This window comes from Trachurus trachurus (assembly GCF_905171665.1).
Source record: "Trachurus trachurus genome assembly, chromosome: 14".
NCBI classification, from domain to species: domain Eukaryota; kingdom Metazoa; phylum Chordata; class Actinopteri; order Carangiformes; family Carangidae; genus Trachurus; species Trachurus trachurus.
In genome coordinates this window covers 27,501,029-27,516,289 of record NC_139903.1, presented here as the reverse complement: position 1 = coordinate 27,516,289, position 15,261 = coordinate 27,501,029, and the positions used below count along the sequence as shown (strand labels likewise).

The following is a 15,261-nucleotide window of genomic DNA, read 5'->3' as shown; positions in this document are numbered from 1 at the left end:
TTATGTTTGAATGCAGTTCACGCATGGCTGTGTGATTTATTTTATTCAAATAAAGAATGATCGCGTAATATAATCCTCACTGTAATCCTCATTTTGTCTTCTGCAGTTGGTTTCCCTCATGGAGAGGGATCAGGACTCAATGGAAGGTAATTAAATTACGTCCCACATTTATATTCCATTGTGTGTCTCTGTTCTGTCTTTTCGTTTCTCTTCGAATGTGTCCGCATGCAACGTCTTCTTCCCACCTCTGTTGCTCACCCTGAGGTTTCTCCAGTTTTCCCTGTTAAAAGGGTTTTTCTGGAAGTTTTTTGTGAGGGTCTAAGGCAGTGGTTCCCAACCTTTTCTGGCTTGTGATCCCATTTTGACATCACAATTTTCTGGTGACCCTATGCTTTCAATCAAGATGTGTCAGCTCAGATATTTTTATATGCTGCATTTTATTTAAACTTGATTTATATTTGAGAAAGTGAAAGTATAGAATACTGTTTTTAATCATAATTTTAAAAATAATAATAATTAGTTTAAAAAATATTTTGATCAGTAATTCTTTTTAATCAAATACTAGACATTTCAGGCGACCCCATTTGAATTCCAGGCGACCCCATGTGGGGTCCCAACCCCAAGGTTGAAAAACACTGGTCTAAGGGCAGAGGATGTTGTTATGATGCCATGTAAAGCCCTTTGAGACAAACTGTTTGTAAAAACGGGCTATACAAATAAGATTGCCTTGCCTTGCCTTCTCTGCTGCTCGTATTTCCATCTGAACAGTCGTTGGTGTCTCAAACTAACACCAGAGTGTCTCGTCTCTGCAGACCCGGCGTGCTGGGAGCCAACATGGGCAACTACCCGTGGCTGGCAGACTCTTGGCCCACCACCAACCTGGTTCACAGCGGCAAAGAGGCCGTCAGCTCCTGCACCACCAACCACGACACGGCTGAGAGATACTACAACGGTACGGCCGCTGCTTAGATACAGTGTGAATATGTGTTTTTGTGTTGTTGTGCTTACATAAAAATGACAAAACCAGAGATACCAAAGCAAACAATCTCTCTTCCCGCTCTAAATATAACCCCTCGCCTGCGTGCAGAAGCCGGCATCTCCAACTACCTGAACCAGACGGAGAAGTACAGCATGGGGGGCTCCACCGAGGGGCCCATCTACAGCACCATAGACGCCACCAGCGAGGACCTGCACGGTTTCACCTACGCCCAGCACACCTCCACCACCCCCTACGCCTCCACCTCCATCATGCCCTTCACCACCCAGATCCAGACGCAGGCGCCGGCGCCGGCCCACGGCGGCGAGCAGCAGGAAGACGGCCACTGGATCACCCAGCCGGGGCCGTCGGGGGCCCAGTACGCCCAGCCGGACCGCTGCAACGGTGAGGGGGCAGCACAGACCTGACCTGTCTGTTGTCAGTCAACGCAGACACATTATGGGTTTTTTGGGCTTTTTCTTCTTTTTTTATTTATTTTTTCCTTCTTTTTTTATGGAAAGCACAGTCGAGAGAGACAGGAAATGGGGAGGCAGAGAGGGGGGAATGACATGCAGAAAAGGGCCGCTTGATGCGGACTGTAGCCTCCCCCACATTATGTTTTTTTTGCTCTAACTATAATATGATATAATATGGACTTGACATAGCATCATGAATCAATCAATCAATCAATCAAACTTTAATTCTAGAGCACTTTTCATACAAACAAAGCAGCTCAAGTGCTTCACATCAGGGGTTCTCAACTAGTCTCACTCTGGGCTCCACATTTTCCCATGGTCTTTAAGTCGCGACCCACTTTTATAGAATTAAAACGAAGATTTTCTTTTTTTTTAAAGCCTTTAAAAACTCATTTTGCTCTTTATTGAGCAAAGTGCATTTCAGAGCACATGAATGAAACTGAGGAGGACCATGACAACTGCATGTACGGAAGTGAATAAAAAAATATCAAACTGCACAAAATGGAGACCAACAAACAATATATTTGACTTCTAATGCATCTCTGCATTCAGAGCATGTTCACAAAAGTGAATAAATATCAAATTGCACAAAATAAAGACCCACAAAACAAAACAAGATTCACTGCATTCAGGCCACATTAATAAGAAACTGATATCTTTGCATTCAGAGCAAATAATAAGAAACTGAGGAGGACCATTACAACTGCATGTGTTCACGTGGCTCGTGTGCCTTTCAATATAAGTTATTTTTCAAAATAAAAGACATGTCTAACATCAGATGTGCATTAAATATTATTTACTTTTTTGACCAGCTGTCCGCGACCCATCCAGAACGGGTCCGCAACCCACTTTTGGGTCCCGACCCACCAGTTGAGAACCACTGCTTTACATGATAAAATAATAAACAAAAAAAGGACTTTAATACACATACACACACACACTTTTCAAGTAATATTAAACCATTGAGGAATTAAAAACACATGTGAAGTGCTAACTTACACTCAACAATTTGCAGTGGGGAAAACACTACAGAATGAATAAAAGTAAGATAAAGTAAGTAAATGGTATACAATAAAATAAAAATGAAAATACAGTATACAATTTTAAAAAACCATACAAAGGAAGGAAGCAATATTGCATCAAATTAAAGTTCAGTATCCATTAAATCCATCATCGCTGGATTAAGGATAACACACTCACACGCATATACTGTACACACACATATTCCGCCCACTTGCCACCATACCAACATATTTTTTCTTTTGCAACTTGCCCTTTATTCTATTTATTTATATATTTATTGAGTTAGTTTTTTTCTATTGTAATATGTGAATGCCTGTGCTACGAGGATGAACAATCTCATTGTGTGGTAACATGCAGTGACAATTAAGTATTAAGTAATTAAGTATGTCTATGTTCTATGTAAATTAAAAAGTCATGTAAGAATCTCATTTTCTAATACTCCTATCCCCTTTCTCTCTCTCTTTTAGTGAGTAAGCCCAAGCAGAAGGCGATGGGTAAAGCTGTCAAGACCCCGTCTCTGACCTGGATGGAGGCGTTGCCCCCGCCCCCTCCCATCGGAGAGCTGGAGCAGTGCGAGCACGACGACCAGCCCCCAGAGCACGAGGACATGGACATCGGGTGAGTCGGACTCCCGCGCCTCCCTTTTTATAAATTTAACCACGTCATCGCTGACACTTCCTGTCACCTCTAACAGGAACATTATGTATCGGAGCCAACGTGGCTCTTCTCTCGCGCCTCTGGCTCGGACAACTCAATTATCTCAGCCTCGGTCAATCGCTTTAGTGATTTAACTGTTTCTCCAACTCTTAAAAACACACTTAGCTGTGCTGCTTTTCACTGTTTCGCTCCCTGCAACCTCAGGGCAAGACTGTCACAGAGCATCACACTCTCAGCAGCAGATCCCACCCGAGCTGAAGCTTAACCTCCTGCAGTTTCGCCAACGGCAAGTCCCTCTGATTTGAGTGGAGCCTGAAAGAACAGCATTAATCTTAAGGCGGCCTCATAGCGGGCTGTATTTGAAGACACCACCGAGCAAACAAATTGCCCTCACCAATATGTCTTAAAGGGATAGTTTAACATTTTTGCAAATTCGCCTATTACCATAATCCCTATAGTCATAGCAGTAGGTTCATTACCTTCAATTATCGGTGCATGTTGTTTTGAGATCAGCGGGGCAGAGACGTGAGCTGGTACAGGTCCCCTGTCCCTCATCAAACTCATCAAATACACAATTCAACAACTCCAAAACACTCTCATGGACAAGTTGTGACCTGCACATTCACCACGCTATGAGATAATCATGTAAAATTATGTAACATTACAACACATTAAGCAAATACTCAGAACTACTTGCACTTTTGAAATGACTCCACCCATCAGCCGTGTCTGGAATGTAGTTCCAGCTACATTTTGCCTTGAAAACAACTCTGTCTTATAATGTTACATTAGTATTTCATATTTTGTGAATATGCAGGTCACAACTTGTCCACAAGAGTGTTTTGGAGTTGTTGGATTGTGTATTTGATGAGGGACAGGGGACCTGTACCATTCACCTCCATTGTGATCGCTGAGCAGCTCGCGTCTCTGCCCCGCAGATCTCAAAAGAACATGCACCGATAACAAAGATAATGAACCTACTGCTATGACTATAGGGATTATGGCAATAGACAAATTAGACCAAAATGTTGAACTATCCCTTTAAGAGAACACAAAGACAAGAGGAGTCTGTATCACTAAGCTTCGTCTCTCTCTGCAGCTCCGATGAGGAGTGGTGCCCCCCCCTCCCTGAGAGGACCTATCTGATGGAGGGCTGCGAGGACGGACCCTGTCCCCCACAGAGGAACACCACCTCGTCCCCGGCCACCTCCTACAGCCACCAGTCCACCGCCACGCTCACCCCGTCCCCGCACGAGGAGACCCGAGCCCCGCACGACCTCTCCCGCCTCAACCAGCTGGAGGGCCAGCAGCAGTTGTCACGGTGCGTCACTGGACCTGACATTGATTGGTTGTGCTTGTGTATGAATCCACTCTATGAATATGATTGTTATGATCGAACATGGAAACATTGGATTCCATTGTCCCGTTGTGCACAGAGACACAGGTAGTGGTCAGTGTGATACAATAAATCAATGAAAATTTAAATTAACTGAATAGAAAAATAAAAATTGCTCCATTCGGCAGCATTGTCTGACAAAATGTAGCTCAACCTCTGACTTTTTATTTGCTACAGATAAAATAACAAAATCATTCTCTCGCAAATAAAAAGAGCTTTTTAACAGTTCACAGTTTGACACGTCATTTCAGCTTCACATGGTCTCACTTTAGTTTTTTATTTCGACAACAATTGTTCACATCCATCACAACACATTTGTCAGGAAAAAAACACATCATTGCATCAATTGCATTTATTTATTCTCCTTTCACAGCAGCGATGTCCAGTAATCCACACGCACCATTGTCAGACAAATGGCTAATCCCTCGGCCAGATGTTAAATTATTTAAATAACAATGAAGCAGAAAGCATTTCGAATGATAACAAGAGAGGGCAGTGAGATATTACACCAGCAAACGGAGAGTAAAAATAGTACACACACGCACACACATTAAAGCTGTCTCTGAGGGGAAAGCTTCAGCTTCCGATTCAGCTGATCTCTTCTCTCCAGTAACATGTTGCCCTTATTTCCCATAGCAGAAGGTTACCCTGCGGTCCGGTGCCAGTCCCCCAGGCGCCGAGCCCGCCGCTCACCCAGTCCAACCCCAACCTCTCCGGCCAACCGCATCACAGCTCATCAGAGGTTGGCACGCTGCAGTGCCAAAGTCCTGCCCAGCGCTGCGTCCACAGCCAGGGCCCGGCAGCTCTGAATGAAGACAACGGCAGCGCCGCCACCACACCGGGTAAAGGTTTAACTCACACATGCAGCACAAGCCTGCACATCAGATGATGCACACAAATATGCACATTAGCGATGGAGGTCATGTGACCCCTACATGCATGATGCATTCACCCTCAAGCTGTGCTGACCTACTGTTATGTTTGTCATTTAAATAATCCATATGCATCAAGTGCATCGCATTTTCTTTTTTTTTTCTTTTCTTGAATAATTTAATTATCACTCAGTGACAGATAGCACTGTGTAGTTATTGAACTTTTTATTTATTTATTATCTTTTTCTTTCAGTTAAAGGGGTAGTTCAACATTTTGGCAAATTGGCCCATTGCCATAATCGCTAATAGTCATGGCAGTAGGTTTGTTACCTTTATTTGTGTTTATTTGCAAGCTGTTTTTAGAACGGCCGAGTCAAGCGGCGAGCTGCTCAGAGCTACGCTACGGAGGCTAATGGAATTTCTTGGTTTCCCTCATCAAACTCATCAAATACACAATCCAACAACTCCAAAACGCTCTCGTTGTGACCTGCACATTCACCACACTATGAGACAATAACGGAACGTTACGAGACAGAGTTGTTTTCAAGGTAAATGCAGAGACTGCTTGCTGAAAACTGCCCCTGAAGACAACGTGCATCAGCAGTTTTGCATGAATTTACCTTGAAAACAACTCTGTCCAGTAATGTTGCATTATTATCTCATAGCATGGTGAATGTGCAGGTCACAACTTGTCCACCGGAGCATTTTGGAGTTGTTGGATTGTGTATTTAATGAGTTTAATGAGGGAAACTAAGAAATCCCATTAGCCTCTGTAGCGTAGCTCTGTGCAGCTCGCAGCTCTGCTCTGCCATTCCAAAAATAGCTTGCACCGACAAATAAAGGTAACGAACCTACTGCTATGACTATAGGGATTATGGCAATGGGCCAATTTGCCAAAATGCTGAACTATCCCTTTAATAGACAACGAAAAACATAATACAAAATAATCAGACATTGTGATAAAGTACATAAAAAAAAATTTATAATAATAACAATACATCCCATATTCTAGATAGAGAAAAATAACCCTCCCTAATGGTTGTGTTGTCCCTTCCTCTCACAGTGCACAGTCGCTCATCCCCAGCAGATACATGCACTCCCCCCAACCAAAAATCACGTGTGAAAAAAAAGGTGTCCAAGAGTTCAGCATACAGAAGAGACATCCAAGGAGGTGAGTGTGATGGAGTTCTTTTTTTTTCTTTTTTGCTCTCCATTATTGACATCCTCTCCAATTTACAAAAGTGTTGCCAAGCAGCCGAGTATTAGAATAAGTGTTATTTTGCGCGACCGTGACAGCGCTGAAGGACAGAGAGTGTATCAAATGTTCTCGGCAGCTGAATGTGCAGCGCCAGAGAAAAAAGAAAATCAGTTATTTGTCATTGAAAGCAACTAGAGATGCATCATCATCATCATCACCACCACCCAGCACATACACACAAGATCCTCCGCAGCACCATCTGTGAATGAATACTCAACACAACCCGTGATTGAAAGGCAAGATGTGTGGCTGATTATATTTGTAAATCTGACTTGTAATCTTAGTTTACAGACTCCATATGTTTACCAGATAACCGGTTGCACTGCGCTGTGGGAAAGATGGTGATCTAAAGTCAGCCTGCATTGTGAATCCACTAACCTTGAAACCAATTAAACAGCACAGGGCCGCATGCGAGTCATATAATCAGGATTCTGGCTTTAACAATGAGCCAGTCAGTGAATCTGTGTTTTAATTAAACGTAGCCCTGTTCTTCTAAGAGAGAACAACACTGTGACTTATCTCCGGGGGGTTCTCTCAATTATGCAGACAAAAACAAAATGTTCTTTCTTTCTATTTTTTTTTTTAAAGCTATAAATCTATTCAGTAACACAAAAGCCAACACTAAATTTAGTTTTCAAGTGCAGCAAACTCTAGACATTCTTCATGTTTTATTCCCCCCCCCCTTACCCCTCCGTTCATTTTCTCAGACCTCCCCCCACCTCCGGAGCCGCCCCCAGAGGAGAGTAGGTTGCGGGGTCCCCAGGGTTGCACGGAGGCCAACTGCGCAGGGAGTGGCTCTCTGTCCTCCCTGGAAAGGAGCGAATACAGCAGCAGCAGCCACCAACGGAAAGGCTCGGGACAGAGACACGCGGACGGTAAGACACAGTCCTGCACAGCACACTGTCCTATATCACTCAGTCCACACCAGTCCAACTCCTGTGTGTGTGTGTGCATTTGCTTTTCATTTTAACCATGGTCAGATGTAGCCAAGTCCCACATTTCTGCTGTATCACTCCCTGCTGCTGCTGCTGCTGCTGCTGCTGCTGCACTGCAGTGTTTCCTCCACAGCTTATTATACAGCAGAAGAAAGTGGGACTGGGTGGTGAGTGAGTGAGTGGTTGCCAGATCATTCCTGATTGAACTTCTAACACTGAAAATAGTATTTAGAACGTAGAAAATGAAAACGTCTGGTTGAGATCCAACCCTCAGAAATCCTGCAGCAGGCTTGGATGATGTCCAAAAGTCAATATCTTCATACAGCCCCTGCCCAAACACACAAACATTGAATATATGCCACTTTTTCTATAATGATGATGCAACTAATTGAATGAACCTGATGTGATCACCACTGACACATTGAGCTGCTGCTCAGTATTTGTGGCAGTGAGGAGTAGCTACTTCTACTTGCTTCTACTTGGTTATTTATTATTATATGTCTAGACATGTTATTTATCCTGTACGCTGCTGGACCTGAGTAACATATTGAGTTCCTTCATGTTTTTAACATGCTGAATGACAATAAACGGTAGCACTTTATAATAGCATATACAGTAAAGCATTAATAAATACTGAACTCTTCATTTATAACACAATGAAGAGTAAAACATTTTTAACTGTGTTTATAAACTACATACTAATGAGTTTTAAATGATGAACTCAGTATTTAATGCTTAACTAATGCTTAATAGTGTCTACTTATTATAAAGTGTTACCTAATAAACTGACAATAAAATTAACTGAACTTAACAATAATGCTGCGTTCACATGGAATCTGGCTGATGGGAGACGGACACGTGACAATATGTTACTATGGCGATGGCGTATTGTTTTACAACAAATTATTGTGTATTATTTAATGTTACTATCATGGCTATACAGTACATATATGGCTATAACATTTTGATTTCTCTTGATATTGCATTGCAACCTGAAACGTATGTTAAAGCAGAAGTAAGCGGAATGTTTGTGTTAATATAAGTCTTAAAAAGTTATATCTTCTGACGGCAATCACTTATATAGAGTGTTTGGTCTGAAACACGGGTCTGTCAGTCACTCTGCTCTGCTGTAAGCCGAGGAGAAAACTTTCCTTGTATCTTACAACCTTTATCCAATGAGGAGACAGAACGGCATAAAGGGGCGGTCCTCTCTGTGTGTAGCCAAGGGATGCGCGTGAATGTGGTGACGTAGGGACGAGGGCGGGGACTGCTAACTCCATCGGCTGACAAGAAGTTAGCCAAAACCACCGGATCGCTTACTTCCTGCTTTAAAGGGATAGTTCAACATTTTTGAAAATTGGCCCATCGCCATGATCCCCCTAGTAATAGCAGTAGGTTTGTTACCTTTAATTGTTGGTCCAAGCTGCTTTTAGATCGGGGGAGAAGAATACCGAGCGGCGCAGCTACACTACGGAGGCTAATGGAATTTCTTGGTTTTGCTCATCAAACTCAGCAAATACACAACCAAAAAACTCAAAAACGCTGTGGTGGACAAGTTGTGACCTGCACATTTACCACGCTATGAGATAATAGCGGAAAGTTAAGAGAAGTGAAGCAAATACTCGGAACTACTTTCTTCAGTGAACCACTGGTCGGAGGGACACAGTGTGCGCACCTCAGCCAGTGCCGTAGTATACGGACGTATCTGCAGTAAACAGGCGCTTTTGAAATCACTCCGCCGAGCAGCCGTCTAGAGTGTAAAGTCCGACTTTGCCTCTAAAACAACTCCATCTCGCAACTTTCCGCTATTATCTCATAGCGTGGTGAATGTGCAGGTCACAACTTGTCCACCACAGCGTTTTTGAGTTTTTTGGTTGTGTATTTGCTGAGTTTGATGAGCAAAACCAAGAAATTCCATTAGCCTCCGTAGTGTAGCTGCGCCGCTCGGTATTCTTCTCCCCCGATCTAAAAGCAGCTTGGACCAACAATTAAAGGTAACGAACCTACTGCTATTACTAGGGGGATCATGGCGATGGGCCAATTTTCAAAAATGTTGAACTATCCCTTTAAATTCCCTCCAGAACGTCACATCCCATTGTGAATTTAGTGGCAGTGGACGGTAAAAGTTAAAATATTTTAACTTTGGACAGTATTGCTGTTACTGTGGCCACCAATGGTATTCTGTACCGGCCTCCCCCAAGTTTTACCGTCATTCCCTCGTCCACTAAAATGACATCCGGTGTGCCGTCTGCCAGACTCCATGTGACGCAGCATAAGGAAGTAGTGAGCTGGTTCAATATAATACCTCTATGTGTGTGTGAGGTGCTGACAGGCCACATGACGTTAACGTTGACGTGCTGCCAACCTTTAGAAACGTCCAGCAGGCTGGTCCTGTTAGCACCTTAAAGGGTGCGAGCTGCATAAGGTCAATAGAAGTGGTTTTAGCTTTAAACTCCCATTGGTTCCAGCAGATCCATCCATCTCAGTGTGACGACAGTAAGACACTGTGCTGCCTGTTAAACAGCAGAGTAAAGGTTAACCCCGTCTTCCGTCTGCCCCCCCCCCCCACCAGGTGACGACATGATGCTGTACGGTAGTAAGGCTGGTTACCTCTCCAGGAGTCAGATGTCCAGTAACTGCTCCACCACAGGAAGCTCCTCGTCCAGAGGCTCCACGGGCTCCCGGGGGCTCAACTCGGCCCGGAAACACAGCGAGGTATAGAGCATCGATGGTTTTTGATGATATTTTACTGTTTTTTTTCTGGATGAAAACAGTTCTATTTTCACCTCTGAGGGTTTTAATAATTGATGCTTTCAGATATTCATGAGCATGGGAACAAAGGCTGTTCCTTCCACTGAGAGGTTCATGTGGTTTAGTTTTATCCACATATCATTACTCGCGCTCCATAAAACACACATAATCTTACACGGTGCGTGTGGGCTCATGAAAAGAAGCCGCTACATTCTCCTGTCGCCCACACACACACACACACACATGCACACAGTCACCAATGAGCTCCCAGGCTACTACATACAGATCTACCATTACCATCTGCTCAGAATGGGCTTTACAGTCAGAAACAGTGTTAAGCGTGTGCACTCGCCGCTCTCTCCGGAGCGCACTTCAGAGGCCTCCCCCCTCGCTGTGGGAGCGCTCCTTTTAAACGCGCCCCCTGCAGATGAGGACGCTGTCTTTGATGGCAGAACAAGCTGTGTCAGCTGAATGGAAAGCTCTGCAGGGACGTCAGGCCGGCGGGGCTGCACTACCACAGAATGTATGACACGTTCCCCCCCCAGCTTCACTGCAGGTAGGCAGGTGGTAGACAGGTAGAGGTGCAGTCAGACTCAGGATCCTAACGAGTCTAACCTGTAAGCAGAGCCCCATCAGAGTAGGTTAAAGGGATAGTTCATTTTTTCTTGCCTACTGCCATCCCTATAGTCATAGGGGTAGGTTTATTACCTTTAATTATTGGCGCATGTTGTTTTGAGATCAGCGGGGCAGAGACGTGAGCTGCTCAGCGAACACAATGAAGGTGAATGGTACAGGTCCCCTGTCCCTAATCAAACTCATCAAAAGTTGTGACCTGCACATTCGTCACGCTATGAAATAATGAGTGATGAGTTTTGATGAGTTTTGAGGGACAGGAGACCTGTACCGTTCACCTCCATTGTGTTCGCTGACCAGCTCACGTCTCTGCCCCGCTGATCTCAAAACAACATGCACCGATAATTAAAGGTAATGAACCTACCCTATATGACTATACTGTAGGGATTATGGCAAATTTGCTAAAATGTTGAACTATCCCTTTAAGTTTATCCAGAAATAAAAGGCAAAAGGTCAGTGGAAAATGAAGAGCAATGTCTAATTAGTTAATTATTTTACTCTGCTCCTAAAAGTAATTCACCATTAAATGTAAATTAAAGGAAACAGGAGTAATTTAATATTGAAATGACACATTAGTGCTGCCAATTAAAATCTGACCTTCAACTAAATATTCCCATAATTCATTTCAGTTATTTCACAATATTTGTTTTGTTTTTTCAATATCCGCTTTCATTTTTCTTTTTCTGAGTAATTCATGATTGACGGATGAATTAGGGCGAAGTAATAATTCACCACTCCTTGTGGATTTGAATTATTATCAACTGTGTTTATCTTTCACTTCACAATTTAATTAGCTGTTTAAAAAAGAAGCACTACCACACTAAAACACTGCTTTATAAACAGTTGGTATACTGGCATGGGAATTACTAAATGTAGCTGCCAAACAATTATAAAGGAATAAAATACCAAAATGGAAATACTCAATAGATCATAAAAGTAAAATTGTGCCGTGTCCAAAACCTTTAGTAAATGCATTTACTTACTCTCTCTGCCAGTGCTTTTAGTTGACTTTTTTAAGAGCTGAAAAAAAAAAATCACTAGCAGCAATCAAACGGGTTACAGGCTGAGCGGTGGACTTTGCTATGACAGGAAATGACATTGGGGAAGTTCAGCCAACATCCACAGGCTGCATTTATGAGGAACTTTGCTCTGATGCTTTGATGCAGCCGTTGTTAAGTTTAATGCTGTGACCTGAGGCGTCATAAAGCAGGCCTGTGTCCAGAGACGCAGGGGAGGACGGCCCAGTCACGGGTCAGTCCGCTCCGACCTCGACGCACATCTGACATGGGAACCAAGCAGAGCAACTTGTAAAAGTGACACAATTGCTCCTTTCACTTGCTCTCAACACGCGCGCACACACGGATCCCTTGTATCTGGAGCCTCCCAGGTCAGCTCCCCCCCCCCACTGTGGGGCAGTAAAGAACACCTCAGCCCCTCGCTGACCCTTGCTGCCCTTTTCACACCTCATCAGAGACATGAAAGCTCGACCTCCTTCACAGTAAAGTTTGGGGTGTTTTTCAACAGGAAGCCTGGATTAGGTTACTTCTTCTTCCTGCTGTGCTGTCGACTGCTTATCTTTGCCCTTTGACCCCGGCGGTCAGGCTAGAGCGGGTGAGGGAGGGAGGGAGGGGGGTTGAAGTCCTCCGGCTCATTACTTCTACTCTGAGGCACAATGCGTATCTGTACAGATGAAGAACATGGAAGATTCAGTTACTGGTTTTAGACCATGACTGATGAAGCTGAAAAACTGAAAAACCACAAACTGCAGTTCCTCTAATGACCACTAGGCTGTGGCTCCAACAGCGAGTCAGTCCCCATAGACTCCCATGTTAAAATGTTTAACTTTACAGCAGAAATAAACATATTACAGCCTGGTGCCTGGTGCTTATATATCACTCTCTTTTTTCAATTGTATAAAGGCTAAAATGATACATGAGGGAGTAGCTGTTTTGAGTCACAGGTGGGTGGGAGTTGGAGACGGAGTCAGACGCCAAGATGGCGACAGTGGAGCAGCTCACTCTGAGCCTCAAAGCTGCTCATCAGAAACTTTTAGGTGACATAGTAGCTACGTTTCCATTGTAAGTTTTTGCAAAATAAATAAAAAATTACAATTCCTATTTGCAGGTGTTCCCATTGAAAGGTGGTTTGTGAATGAGCCGTAATTCTCGTAAAGTCTAGTCTTACGACTGTAACAGAAGGAACTATTGTTTGGTTATTCACACGGACATGTTATTGTGTGACGCTGCCTGATTTATCAGACTGAGTTGAATGATTGGACCTGACACGCAACGGGATCATATCGGATCAGACCTGGAGTGACGTGTAAATGTGAAAAAAGTGTTTCCATTACACTTTTGCGATACACTCTTATATCAACACATCTGAAAAACCACCTCGAGAGCGTTGTGATGTTTTGGCGATAGCCTATTTGAGAGGTTTTTTTTTCGAAATGTAGGCGTTTACAATACTAGTTTCTATTTGCGATATTTAGGTTTTACACATTTCCTGGGGTAATGGAAACGCACCGACAGAGGCTGTCTCCATCTTTATTTACAGATTATGTGTAGGACAGACACAGCACACAGGACTTAAACAAACGTTGTGAAGGTGACATTTTGACAAATGATCAGATCATCTTTTAGGGACCAAAATAAAAAAAAACACACAGACTTGACGGACGCCCAGTTGAGATATAAGAGAACATGTCACCCTTCAGTCTTGTATCAGATCATGCAGCTTCCTCCTCTTCTTCTTCCCGACACGTCTTGTGTTTTGTTTTGTTTTTTTTCAGTTTGCTTTCGAAGTTTGTTGCAAACTCAGGTGCAGAAAACAGATGTGCTGGTGGAAAAAACAGATAGTCTGACCTTCAAGACTCTCTGAAACGTTCATTTAAAAGAGCTTCCAGACAACTCAATGAGGTTTTTATTCGTTGTGCACACAAACACAAGAGTTAAACAATTGATTTGTAATTTATCTACAACTTATCTTTTTATCCCATTTTGACACTTGACACATCCTCGTACGACTCAGCACCACTTTATGTTTTCAGATTCTGTCTTTTTATCCACACTGCTTGATTTTAAAGTCAAATATGTGCATACGAGTCTTAAACCCTACCTGTGCGTTTACCTTTGTCTCTCCACTGAGTGATTCCAGGTAGAAGACATCTCCCTGTCTGTTCTTCACTACGTTCACACTGTGATTCATGTATTTTTGATATATGACAGAAATACAACATGTTTCTTGAAAGTGTCTGAGCTGCCTCTGGGACACGGAGGAGCGCTGACGTGCTGAGCAGCGCGTTCTCTCTCTCTCTCGCTCTGAAAGTGCTGCTTCAGGAAACAGGGAGAAGAAAAAAAAATGTTCACCATCAGACGACTGAGCAGGTTCTTCAAACTCAGCCGTGACTAAATTGAGCCATTGCGAAACCAAACCGCTGTTAGATTAGAGTCATCTGTCGCCGTCTGCTCCCGGCTTATTGATTTAATGTCTCTCAGTGGTTTTTCATTTTTGCCTCCGCGTACGTTTAATAAAAGTCTGAGTCCAGCTTAATCAGGTGAACTGATGGTTGTGAGAAGCAGCGATTTCAAATCTCAGGGGAGGGGGGCTGAAACTTCCTGTTCTTCAGCAGCCTTTTTTTTTATATTATTTGACATTTTTACTGATGTTGAAATGTTTTGTTTTTCCTCTCTTTTCCAGGACATGAGATAAGAACACCAGCTCGCTGTCGATGTGCCATCAATGCCTCCATCATCCACCACCTCTCTGATCCAGGATCAGGGACACCAGACTCCGTCATTGCTGTGAATGAAAGAACTATACAGACTTTACATCTTGTTTTTTGGTATTACTATGATTATTTATGAGCTATCGATTTCATTCCTCTCCCTTGATTTGTAAATACCTGTGTCTGTACTGTTCTTTTGTGGGCTCTGGATACAGGGAAAGAGACGTATATTGTATTTATGAGGATATTAAAAAAAACAAAAACTCACAAATGTAAAAAGAAAAAAAAAAAGTCTGTTATTAAAAAAAAAAGCTCATGTCTTTGAATGTGCCAACTTTTTTTTTTTTTGGTCAAAATGTATACTTTCTGGAAAAGCATTAACTACTGTTGCACTCTCTTGTTGTGATGGCAAAACAACAGAAAATAAGAAGCACAAAGTGTGTTTGCTGGTCGAAAGAAAGAGAGAGAGAGTGAGAGAGAGGCGGCTGGAAAAAGCCAAAACGAGCGGGTTCTCGCTCCCAGGCGGGCGACCCCCCCCCCCACTGGGACCTCCTACA

At 43.2% G+C, this 15,261-nt stretch overlaps 1 protein-coding gene across 1 annotated transcript in view; it reads left to right on the top strand.

Moving 5' to 3' along the window:
• The window catches only part of robo3 (roundabout, axon guidance receptor, homolog 3), a 104,031-nt gene extending 89,113 nt beyond the window's left edge, over nucleotides 1–14,918 (top strand). The window contains exons 18-27 of the mRNA XM_083985985.1: nucleotides 107–146; nucleotides 813–952; nucleotides 1,088–1,381; nucleotides 2,943–3,093; nucleotides 4,232–4,453; nucleotides 5,165–5,370; nucleotides 6,464–6,571; nucleotides 7,366–7,533; nucleotides 10,166–10,308; nucleotides 14,677–14,918. Of these exons, the coding sequence (XP_083842111.1) occupies nucleotides 107–146; nucleotides 813–952; nucleotides 1,088–1,381; nucleotides 2,943–3,093; nucleotides 4,232–4,453; nucleotides 5,165–5,370; nucleotides 6,464–6,571; nucleotides 7,366–7,533; nucleotides 10,166–10,308; nucleotides 14,677–14,688 (1,484 nt within the window). The 3' untranslated portion in view covers nucleotides 14,689–14,918. The remainder of the gene's footprint in view (nucleotides 1–106; nucleotides 147–812; nucleotides 953–1,087; nucleotides 1,382–2,942; nucleotides 3,094–4,231; nucleotides 4,454–5,164; nucleotides 5,371–6,463; nucleotides 6,572–7,365; nucleotides 7,534–10,165; nucleotides 10,309–14,676) is intronic.
• The last annotated feature ends 343 nt before the right edge of the window (nucleotides 14,919–15,261 follow it).